The sequence below is a fragment of the Equus quagga genome, chromosome 6 (assembly GCF_021613505.1).
Source record: "Equus quagga isolate Etosha38 chromosome 6, UCLA_HA_Equagga_1.0, whole genome shotgun sequence".
Classification (NCBI taxonomy): domain Eukaryota; kingdom Metazoa; phylum Chordata; class Mammalia; order Perissodactyla; family Equidae; genus Equus; species Equus quagga.
Window position 1 is genome coordinate 120,385,827 of NC_060272.1, and position 12,850 is coordinate 120,398,676.

Here is a 12,850-nt window from a genome sequence, read left to right on the forward strand (position 1 = left end):
AACAGTATTTAAGCTTTGGACTGAGGGAAAAGTGTGCCCTATTCTTTCCCTCCCTACTGAGAAGGTAACTAGGCAATGGGAAGGAAGGAGCAAAGGAAGAAGGATTGTTTTCTATCACAGATATTTTTGGGTGCATATTTTCTAAAGTCTGTAACTGTCCTGCAATCAACGTATGTGACTTGCAGAAGACATTAAACCATAAAATGACTAAATATGCTGAGCGATATGAATAACTTTCTACTATGGTGACCATGCTTTCCCTAAAAATTTATGAGATCGCCGTTACACTTGGAATTGAGGCTCACAACTTTGACGTCCTATTTATCATTTATTTGTGTGTTCCACTTTCATGATTTAATTTTCCAGGCTTAGGGGAAGGAGGAACCAAAGATACAGAAAGGAAAAATATCAAATATGACAAAAAATTAACCTCAAGTCTGAGAAACCACCAAATAAACGAGGCAGGCTGCTTGATCCTACATTTAGTTAAATAACTCACCTTTTATCAGTGCCAGTGAGAAACAGCAGCATCCTTTTATCTTTTGAGACAGGCGATTACAGGATGATATGTGTCAGAAACTAACAAAAAGGCACACTTGTCCCAAAACAAATATCCAAAAATGCAATGAAGCCGTCCAGTAACGGCCACTAAAATAATCTGCTATGTATTCTTTTCTTTGAGTCATTTTAAAAATAAGCAGCCAGCTATCCATCTCTGGGCACTACTGAGATGAGTTTGCCACAAAAGCCACTTATATTTTTAGAAGCCAAAGTCTTGACAAATCAGTTCCTAAGAACATAATTTGTTACCCACTGAAGAAGCCTGAAAACACAGACCTTGGTTAAAGAGGCTTCCGTATCTTTTTGTAACCTTTCCAAATGTAAGTATGTGGGAAGAGCAACCCATAAATTTAAGTTGAAACTGAAACACTTAGAATATTTCCAATTTAAAACATATTAAAATGTGGTCTTTGAAAGGAAATGAAAACGGCTTTTCAACATATGAAAAGATGCTCATCATCACTCATAAGAGAAACGTGAATTAAAAATGAGATATTTTTCACTCAGATGGGGAGAAAAGTTTAATAAATCATCACGCAGAGAAACAGGCACTCACACCTTGTTGAGGCAAGCAGAGAGTAGTATAACGTCTTCACGGGTCATTTGTAAACGTCTATCAAAATTTAAATTCCACTTTGCCTTGGAGCCACGATTTTACTCCTAGGAATTTATCCCACAAATATACTCACCCATGTACACAAAGAACTACGTAAAAGGTTATTCACTACAGCATTGTTGGTGGCCCTGAAGACTCACTGTGCGTCACTTTGTACTGCGTATCTACCTACTCAAAAGAAAATTAACATTTGAGAGGAAGAGAATGTGATTGGTATTGCTCAGAAATTAGAGGTGTTCTGAACTCTCTTACAAAACGAAATACTAAGCCATCCTACACAAGATTCATTCCAGAACCCTGCAATAAAATACTATGTTCAGATGGCTCACCACACCTTCATTAGTGCAATTCCTTATCCTAAGATCCCTTTGGCCGTTTCATAACCAAAACCCCTGTTTGGGGGTCCACAGTGGACCTAAATTCCACTTCACAATAAGCAGTGTTTCAGAAAGATTCCAATTTATTCCTTGCAAAACATATCATATATAAATGTAACTGTCACTCTGAGAAACAGGACTGCATTATGCTGCAGGCTTAACACAGACTGAAAGCATGTTCCCCATGTCTTCTCCAGCAAACCTTGCCAAATGGGCGTCTGAAATGTCCTATTGAAACAGGTGGTGTCTGAACAGAATTGGATTTCTGCCTATAGAAACCCTAGTTCTAACAACTGCTGTGGTTAGTTTTAATTTTCAGTCCTCAAAATTAACTGCTTGCCAGTGATTCAGAAATAGACTGAACAACATGTTTAGACTGGCCTTGTTTAATTGAGGAAAGAAAGAAAGGAAGAAAAAAACCTACCAACACTCTACCACCATCCCATAAAGAACACAGAACCAAACAGACCACTTGATTTGCAGGCCAAAAGTAAGGGAGCAGCTGTAATATAAACTCAGTTCTCCAAAGACACTGGCCCCCTTTAGTGCTTTCTTCATAGACCTACAAGGATGCAAATATCTTGCTGAATAGACCAATTAGGAAATCTTCTAAGGGCTTTGAGAAGCATTTAATTCTTAGAAATTTAGAGGTAAGAACAATGGTAAGAACTGATCACTTTTCTAATGAAAACATACATCTTAAAAAATGATATTCTAAACAGACCTTTGTTTCACTTTATACAAACAAAATACAAACAGCCTCCCCAAATCCCCCCTGGTATGGAGTTGTATATCTTAGTTGCAGGTCCATTCTAGTTGTGGCATATGGGATGCCACCTCAACCTGGCCTGACGAGCGGTGCCATGTCTGCGCCCAGGATCCGAACCAGCGAAAGCCTGGGCTGCCGCAGTGGAGCGCGTGAACTTAACCACTCGGCCATTGGTCCAGCCCAAAGATGAGATTTTTACTTAAATCTGCCTGATTTCAAACCTTTTCTAACTGTATCACACACCCTCCCAACAGGAAACCCAGACAGAGAAATTAGTAGGATGATGAGTTTTAGTTCTATGACACATGATATCTTTTATTTTGCCAACACCCAAAAGAAAAACCCATTCTCTTTCAATCAAACGTAACGGATGTCAAACCCTTCTGCAGTTTTTCAGTATGACTGAATGCCAGCTACTAAGAAGTGATCAAGTAAATGGAGAGAAAATCATCTATTGTGATCATAAACCCTTTAAAAAAAGAATCCTGACATCCTGAAGGGCATACTTGAAAATCACTCAGAAAAGATTCATCAGTTCATTTTTTCAAAACAACTAGAAATATCTCAGTGGAATTGAGAGGTGCTTCTCAACGGGGTACATTTGGTCCTTCTGTTTAAAATTCAAGGACAGATAAATTATCTCAAGTCCTGCCCTTAAAAGTGTATTGCTCACTGTCCTCTACCCCTCCTACCAATGAAAGAAGAAAATAAGATCTCAAAATAAAGGCAATCTCCTCCCAGAAGCTCTCAGGTTGTTCACTTCCTGACCCCTACCTTCTGTCTTTGTCTTACTGAAGGCCTGCCAGAGGCTGGGTCCTAAACCAAATCTACAATGTCCCTAGCAAGGTCCAAAGAGGTCTCTCATTTAGAGGAAATGACATTCCGGGTCTTGAAAGGAGAATCATTCTGTATTTCAATACTCCTAGAAAATAATGCTTAAATTCAAATGTGTCCTTCCGTCAAAAGTTTTTCTTCTTTCTTTTAAAGCAAGGATATCCTTAATATTTGGGAGCTATTCAACAGAAGAACCCAGGGTACATTTCTTCCAAGGGGGAAGAACCCCAAAATTTCTTTGAGATTATTTAGAAAAGAGCTGCAACATTAAAAAAAGAAATCTAGTGAAAAGAAGAGAACATTATTGACCAAAAAGTTGTCACGTAGCTATAGGTTTACAGATTATGAAGGAGAAAAAAAATCTGCAATTTTTCAAGATTCTTCTGGCAAAAAGTTATTTGGAATCATTTTCTTCTAAGAGCTAAAAAGCATTTTTCTAAGATGCTGCCAGCTCTAAAAACAACCTTTCTGATCTCTTGAAAAGCCAAGTTCAACTTTTAATAGTGCTATGTACTTTTGGTTTAAAAGGAAAAAGTGAAAGAGAAGGAATCATAGCCAAAACAGTGAGTTTACTCCACACATTCCTCAAGCTGTGCAGAATGATTTCACACGGCACATATGAAGGAGGGATTGATTTTTTCCTTGAAAGGCAGAACATACACATCTATGTTGCACATGTAATATTTAGGTATAAGGAATACAGCATCTGCTCTCTCTCCCCAAAACCCAGTCAAAAAAAAAAGGTTTATCTGAAGATACACAGTCATGAACACAAGATTTCTAACAGACCCCAAAACAAAGGCAACAAATCAAAAATAAACAAGTGGAACTACATCAACCTAAAAAGCTTCTGCATAGCAAAGGAAACTAGCAACAAAATGGAAAGGCAACCTATAAAATGGGAGAAAATGTTTGTAAATCATATATTTGATAAGGGGTTAATATCTAAAATATACAAAGAATTCATACAACTCAATAGCAAAAGAAGCCTAACAACACGATTAAACATGGGCAGAGGATCTGAATCGAGATTTTTCAGAGAAGACATATAAATGGCTAACAGGTACATGAAAAGATGCTCAACATCTCTAATCACCAGGGAAATGCAAATCAAAATCACAACGAGCTATCAGCTCACACCTGTTAGAATGGCTAGTATCAAAAGGACAAGAGATGATAAGTGTTGGTGAGGATGTGAAGAAAAGGGAACCCCTGTGCACTGTTGGTAGGATTGTACATTGGTGCAGCCACTATGGAAGTTCCTCAAAAAATTAAAAATAGAACTACCATATGATCCAGTAATCCCACTTCTGGGTATATATCCAAAGGAAATGAAAATAGAATATCAAAGAGATATCCATACTCCCATGTTTATTGCAGCAGTGTTCATAAGAGCCAAGATATGGAAACAATCTAAGTGTCCATCAAGAGATGAATGGATAAAGACGTGAGATATATACATATAATGGAATATTTTTCAGCCATGAGAAAGAAGGACATCCTGCTATTTGCAACAACATGGATGGACCTTCAGGGAATTTTACTAAGTGAAAAGAATCAGACAGAGAAAGACAAATACTGTATAGTATCACTTATATGTGGAATCTAAAAAAGCTGAATTCATATAAACAGAGACTAGAAAGGTAGTTACCAGGGGCTGGGGGAGGAAAGGGGAGATGTTGGCCAAAAGATACAAACTTGCAGTTAAAAGATGATATTAATACAACATGTTGCTTATAGTTAATAATACTGAATTATATACTTGAAAGTTGCTAAGAAAAGAAAGAAAGAAAGAAAATAAACCATAAATGTTCTCACCACATAAAGAAATGGTTATTATGTGACAGGATGCAGGTGTTAGCTAGAGCTACGGTGGTAATTATTTTGCAATTCAGAAGTGTATCAAATCAACACATTGTACACCTTAAACTTATTTAGTGTTATATATCAATTATATCTCAATAAAGCTGAAAAGAAAGATTTCTAATAAATCAAAATAGCTTACAAATTAGTAACACCATAATATGCTACATTAATACTAAGACCATGATAAATGTTTTAATGTCAGGTAAAAATAACACAAGGCAACCAAAAATCTAGGTAAGACAAAAAATGTTTATTAGTCTATAGACACTCACATTTCCATAAAAGACTACTTCAATCTTCTGATGTGAAATGGACAGAATCTATGTGATTACTACTTTTTCAAATGAATTTTTAAATTTTAATTTTGCTAAAAAATTCACTGGAATCAGTCCCTTCAAGAATTTATGTCAAATAATTGGTGTGCTTAAATATTTCACATTTCAATTTATCATTTTAGAGTTGTCACAATCTAAATTTAACCGGAAAAAAACCTACAGGCTTCAAACAGCACTTAAAGAAACACAAAGGAAGAAAGTTACAAGTCAAGGAGGATAATTCTGAGATAAAGGCTGAGTGGAGCAAAAGAGAGAAATCTACCAGAGACCTTATCAGGATGCAGTGGGGCACTCTGTTGCATTATCACTGACCTGTAACCCCTTCTCCAGCTCACAAGCAACCCTCGAGTACTCTGGGATTAAGTGGTTGTTTTAAAAAGTTCTTGTGTCATATTTACTTTTTCCTACGACCCTTATCAGAAGCCTGATGTACTCAAATTCCATAATTCACATGCTCCAATTACCTACCTAACTACATACCCAAGAGGAATAACCAGAAGTGTAAAACACCACCCTCATAAAAAGAAAAATAATGAGAATTAGGATTTAAAATGGACCAGTTCATTTTTAAGGGCATAGCCATAGGTAAATAGTATCAACACTGTGCTTTTGATAACTATAAAATTAATAAAACGGGGTTATTTTCTAAATCATTTCCTTAATAAATATAGAATAAATCCTTAACTTTGTAATGAGTTGTATTACCAAAGCCCATTTCTTCAGGATGATGCATTTCTCCATAAAATACTATAAGTGGTTGGGGCTGGCCCGGTGGCCGAGCGGTTAAGTTCGCGCGCTCTGCTGCAGGCCGCCCAATGTTTCGTTGGTTCGAATCCTGGGCGCGGACATGACACTGCTCATCAAACCACGCTGAGGCAGCGTCCCACATGCCACAACTACAAGGACCCACAACAAAGAATATACAACTATGTACCGGGGGGCTTTGGGGAGAAAAAGGAAAAAATAAAATCTTTAAAAAAAAAAAAAAAAATACTATAAGTGGTGGTTCATTTCCAAAGCTAGCCCACCAATATCTATTTAACCCACAATCTACTGACATATAGGATGGTGCAGAATGAAATGTGTCAAAAGTACTTGCAATGCTTCAAATGCATATTAGTTGTTCAGCTGAAAGGATGGGAGCCTGGCAAAACAGGACTGCAAAAAATGGACTCAGGGGTTCCACATAACCCAAAACGTTCACACAATTACATATATCAGTGATTTTCTTATGAAAGGGTCCATAGCTTTCTTCAGGTTCTCTAAGTGGTTGTCCACAACCCCGTAAAGGGAAAAATTTTCTGTGCTATAAAAAACCCATCTCTTTTCCGACAAAGCCCTCAGGTTAAGTTTATCAGTGAATTAAAGCATCTTGAGAAGTTATGATCTACACATGCTTATGTAGAATGATAAGTTCCTGGATGCAAAACTATCAAAAACCTTCCAGAAAAACTAAGTGAAGGAAATTCTAGAATAAAGAACAAATTTCGACATTTTAAGGGGTCTGACTGCCCACATAAGATGACACAGGAAGTTCATCTGAAGTACAGACTGATGACCCCAATGGCACTCATGAAAAAGTAGATTTTGACCAGTCAATAGCGTTTGACTGGTACCTCTGACTTAGCTGCAAGCAAACATTCCCTATGTTTATGTACGCAAGAAACTACTTAAAAATCTTCCCCCTTCCTAGCCAAGTCACACCTTTGTTATCATTATCCTAAAAAGGAAAGTCCATCTTTTACCTACATACAATTCAAACCAATAAAAATGGGTATTTAAATGACCCAAACATGTACTATGAATAAGTACACATTTTCTATTAAGTTTGGACAATAACTCCTTTTTATATAATTTTTAATGTGACTTTCAGCTGTACCCAAAAGTTTCCATAAACTGATATAACAAAGTTCAGACATTATTCTTTTCTTAATTGAGGATAGTTTTACTTTCTTTGGCTCTTTGTTGAAATAAATTTGAGCTGCATAGACTATAAGGCTATTCTAATAACAACGTAATTTCAGACTTATGTCTACTTAGAATACTATTGTCTGCTTATCTCTTCATCTGAAACCATGAGTCCACAGCTAAGTCATTAAAGGACTTCATCTCTTTTACCTCTCTCAAAACATTATTGTACTTCTTAACCTACTAGCATCCAGTTTTTTCTGGGAAGGCTTTTCACAGGACAGTGCCACTTACCCCTCCTGCCTTCAGCAACTTTCTTCTAAACTCCTCTGTGGGGTTGTTGAAAGTTAGCTTCTCACAGCGGAGGTGATTCACTGGGGGATGGCCTTCAAGATGCAGGAATAAGTCATAATCAAAGCGGACTTTCTTAGGTTCTTCCTGGAGGTTAAAAAAAATTAGGAAAGAAAAGGTAGAGTTAGGAAAAATAGAAATTTAGAAAGCACAGGTTTGCTTTTCATAAAACAAAAAAGACCCAGACATCTAACAGCTATAACGTCAAAAGCACAACAGAAAAAATTATCATGGAATTATCTACAAAGCAAAATGGAAATATCTGATAAATTAGTTTCTTGTGCTAGAGAAAAACTAAAAGAATAAACTCATCATCTTCCCTGCAACCTCTCAAGGGTTATGACACCACCAACACAGTCGCCTTCAAAGCCTAAGAGAGTCCTGAAGCCACTGCTTCCCTCTCCCACTCTACCCCACTATGCCCATCATCAAGAGCTTCCATTTTCTCCCCAAATATTCCTTGAACAAGCCCTCTAACCCATACTGTCATGCTCTTACTCCTTCCCCAAACTACTATAAACTCCCTTCTCTAGCAGATCTTCCTACTTCAAGATCAATTATCTTCAATTCCTCCTTCATTCCTGCCTCAAATAATCTCCATGAAACAAAAATCTAGCCTTTTTCACTGCTTGATTAAAATTTCAACTGCTTCCAATTGCCCTTAGGTTAAAAATCTAAGCTCACTTGAATGCCATATAAGGGCTTTCATAATCTGGCCCTTGGCTTCACATCCCAACATACCTCTTCTCTCTAGCTGGCAGTCTGGCAACACATTGGTGTCGGTTGTGCCGGTATCTGCCTCATTCCAGGTTAAGCATGGATTTCATCCTCGCTTTACATTACCACCTTCACTGCCGACCCCCATCCCTCCACCTTCTGCTTTACCTAGATAACTCCTACTCATCCTTCTCCATGCAGGTTTCACTTTGGGGAAGCTCTGCTTGAATTCCATTCCAGCTCCCCATTGCCTCTCCTCTCCTCTGTATGCATCCCTCTCTTATCCATAACACATTTTAGAATAATTGTCTTATTATCTCCCTTTACCCTGCTAGATCATATCTTCTTGAAAGTAGGTACAATGGTTGAATCATCATTCTTCCCTCAACAATTAGTTTGGTGCCTGCACACAGCAGAAAGGCAATAAATAACTGTGAAATGAATAAAAGAATGGCATTTTCCTGAACTAAGAGAACAAAATAGCATCATATCCAAGAGAACACAATAATTAGAATTTCATGATACCCAAGTTCTACTCTCAAGCCATTACTGTAGTTGGCTAAACATTTAAACCTCTCTACAGACTGATTCTTAAGCATCTAAAGTCAAATGGAGACTGAGGATAATAACAATTACATGTACTTCAACATTCATCTCATTTAATTCTCACAGCTCTCCTTTGGGTCAGCTAGGAAATGAAGGCATTTAGAATTTGTTAAATTACTTTATATAAAAAACTCCTTGTGTATTACAGATATTAACCATCTCTGTGAAATACTACAATTTTTTTCCTTTGTCACTAACTTTGCTATTTTGTCTGTTTTTTAATAACAGCTGTTTTTTTTTTAATAATAGCTTTATTGACAAATAATTCACAGACCATAAAATTCACTCTTTTAAAGTAAACAATTTAGTGGTTTTTATATATTCACAGTTATGAAACCATCACCACCATCTAATTTCAGAACATCTTCACCAGTCCAGAAAAAAACCTCAAACCCATTAGTAGTCATTCCTAATCCTCCTGGACCCCACAACCCCTGGTACCACTACTCTATTTCTGTTTCTATGGAGTTGCCTATTCTGAGCATTTCATATAAATACATGAATATACATAAAATACACACACAATATATGGTCTTTTGTGACTGGCTTTTTTCACTCGGCATGATGTTTTTCAGTGTTCATCCATGTTGTAATATGTGTCAGTACTGAGTTGCTTTTCATGGCTGAATAATATTCCTTTGTACGGGTATACCACTTTTTGTTTATCCATTTATGGTGAATAGACATGTGGGTTGTTTCCACTTTTTGGACTACTGTGAATAATGCTGCTATGAACATTCATGTACAAGTTTTTATGTGGACATACATTTTCATTTCTCTTGGGTATATACCTGGGAGTGGAATTTCTCGGTCATATGGTAACTGTATTTAACATTTTTAGGAACTGCCTTACTGTTTCCAGAATGGCTGCACCATTTTAAAATCCCACCAGCAATGCATGAGGTGTTTATGGTGTCTTAATACATACAAGTTTTAAATTTTACATAGTCAAGTAAAGCAATGTTTTTCTTTAAAAAAAAAGAATTTGTTATATTACTAACATGTGATGAAACAAAGTGATTTGAACCAAGTTTTTGACTCAAAAGTCTTAGCACTTGAAACTGTCAGAATGTAGGCACTATCTACCACAAATTCATGGTTTCCACCCCCTTATCCAAATTTCCCAAATCACAGTCTCCACTCATTTGTTCTCCTCTCTCTCACATCTTTACTTCTATCAATCTGACATGATACTTGCTCCTTCCCTCTTTTATCAGGATGCCCTTCTCTCCTGGTTTTCCTCATACTTGATGGCATTCCTTCTGTCTTCTTCAGTTTTCTCTTTTTTCTTCATTGATCCTTAAGTGTCCTTTATCTTTTTGCAAAGTTCCCCAGGGAGATGACACCCATTGACAGGGAGTCAGTTCCACCTACATGACAGTGACTCCCCTCTCTATCTCCAGCCCAGCTCTCACTTGACTGCCACGGGCATGTGTTCCACAGTCTACCCACCTCACCACTAGGTCGACCTGCAGCAACATCAAATTCCTGCATTATCTTAAACTGAAGTTATCTTTATCTTTCCTTTCTCCTATACTCTATATCTTGGCAAAGAGAAATCCAAATTGCTTGCCAAGATTAAAATACACAAAAATCATCCCCAACTCTTCCTTTTCCCTCACTCATCACCATCAAATTGTCTGCAAGTTCTACTTTACATTCTTCCTTAAGAACACTCAAATCTGTCCCCTTTGCTCTAGTCAACATAAGCGTTGCCTATCTTAGACCGCCATCCTCCTCACCTAGCGGCCTCCCTGTTTTTGACCATATCCCACAATGACAAGAGAGTGATCTTTCTAACCCAGAAATCAGATCACATCTTTTCATTGATATAAAAGACTTATCATTTTCTACAGGATGAAAGCTCATTTGTTTGGAATAATCATCAAAGTCTTTTAACACCTTTCCTGCATTTCCTTGCTTCTCTTACTACACCCCGTCCTTCCACAATTCTGACGCACTTGCAGTTCCCCAGGACTTCACATTATCTCATTCATTTTGCCTTTCACATATAGTGCTCCCCATGCCCAAAATGTCTTTCCTCCCAACATACGTTCCTCCCATGCCTGTTTAATGCAAACTCATTATTCAAAACCCAGCTAAAGCATGAAATTCTCTGGAAATCTCCTAATCCACTCTGAATTAGACATCCCTCTTATAGCATCCCTTTATTAATGTAATTATCACATTGAACTATGATCATTTTTTACTTACTTTCCTTTCCTCTAAACTGTAAAACAGTCAATATGACGTTATAATTAACTAAAAACACAAGAAGGGCTGTTTCCTGCCTTATACAGGCACACCTGGGAGATGCTACAGGTTCAGTTCCAGACCAAAGCAACAAAGTGAATATCGCAATAAAGCAAGTCACATAAATTTTTTTAGTTTCCCAGTGCATAGAAAGTTATGTTTACACTATACTGTAGTCTATTAAGGGCGCAATAGCATTAAGTCTAAAAAATGTACGTACTTCAATTAAAAATACTTTATTGCTAAAAAAAATTGCTACCTTCTGAACCTTCAGTAAGTCGTAATCTTTTTGCTGGTGGAGGGTCTTGCCTTAATGTTGATGGCTGCTGACTGATCAGCGTGGTAGTTGCTGAAGGGTGGGGTGGCAATTTCTTAAAATAAGACAATGAAGTCTGCTGCATCGATTGACTCTTCCTTTCACAAACAATTTCTCTGTAGTATGTGATGCTGTTTGATAACATTTTACCCACAGTAGAACCTCTTTCAAAATCGAAGTCACTCCTCTCGAACCCTGCCGCTAGCGGCTTTATCAACTAAGTTTATGTAATACTCTAAATCCTGTGTTGTCATTTCTTTGCGCTTCACAGCATCTTCATCAGGAGTAGATTCCATCTCAAGAAACCATTCTCTTTGCTCATCCATAGGAAGCAACTCCTCATCTATTAAAGCTTTATCGTGAGATTGCCGCAACTCAGTCACATCTTCAGGCTCCACTTTTAATTCTAGTTCTCTTGCTTGTTCCACCACCTTTGCAGTTACTTCCTCCCCTGAAATCTTGAACTCCTCAAAGTCATCCATGAGGGTTGGAATCAACTTCTTCCAAACTCCTATTAATGTAGATAATTTTGAACTCTTCCCGTGAATCATGGAAAATCTTAATGGTATTTAGAATGGTTTTCAATTTTTTGAAAACTTTCCAGGTTTTCAGTTGACTTCGCCCAAATCCATCAGAGGAATGGCCAACTATGGCAGCTTAAGCCTTACAAAACGTATTTCTTAAGTAATAAGACTTGAAAGTCAAAATTACTCCTTGATCCATGGGCATGAAAACAACATTAATCTTGTTGTACAGCTCCCTCAGAGCTCTTGAGTGACCAGGTACATTGTCAACGAGCAGCAATATTTTGACAGGAATCTTTTTTTCCTGAGCAGTATGTCTCAACAGTGGGCTTAAAATATTTAGCAAACCACATTGCAAAGAGATGTGCCTTCATCCAGGCTTTGGTGTTCCATTTATAGAGCACAGGCAGAGTGGATTTAGCATAATTCTTAAGGGCCCTGGGATTTTTGGAATGGTGAATGAGCATTGGCTTCAACTTAAAGTCACCAGTTGCATTAGCCCCTAACAAGAGAGTTGGCCTGTCCTTTGAAGATTTGAAGTCGGGTAGTGACTTCTCGCTTCTAGCTATGAAAGTCCTTCTTCCAATATAAGATTGTTTCATCTACATTGAAACTCTGTTGTTTAGTGCAGTCACCTTCATCAATTATCTTAGCTAGATCTTCTGGATAATTTGCTGCAACTTCCACATCAACACTTGCTGCTTCACCTTGCACTTTTATGTTATGGAGATGGCTTCTGTCCTTAAAACTCATGAACCAGCCTCTGTTGGCTCAAACTTTTCCTCTGCAGCTTCCTCAGCTCTCTCAGCCTTCATAG

General features: G+C 37.5%; 1 protein-coding gene across 2 annotated transcripts in view; it reads right to left on the reverse strand.

Moving 5' to 3' along the window:
* MLLT3 (MLLT3 super elongation complex subunit) overlaps positions 1-12,850 on the reverse strand; it is a 255,930-nt gene that overhangs the window by 95,883 nt on the left and 147,197 nt on the right. For both annotated transcript variants that reach the window (XM_046665094.1, XM_046665093.1), the window contains exon 4: positions 7,561-7,704. In XM_046665094.1, the coding sequence (XP_046521050.1) occupies positions 7,561-7,704 (144 nt within the window). The remainder of the gene's footprint in view (positions 1-7,560; positions 7,705-12,850) is intronic.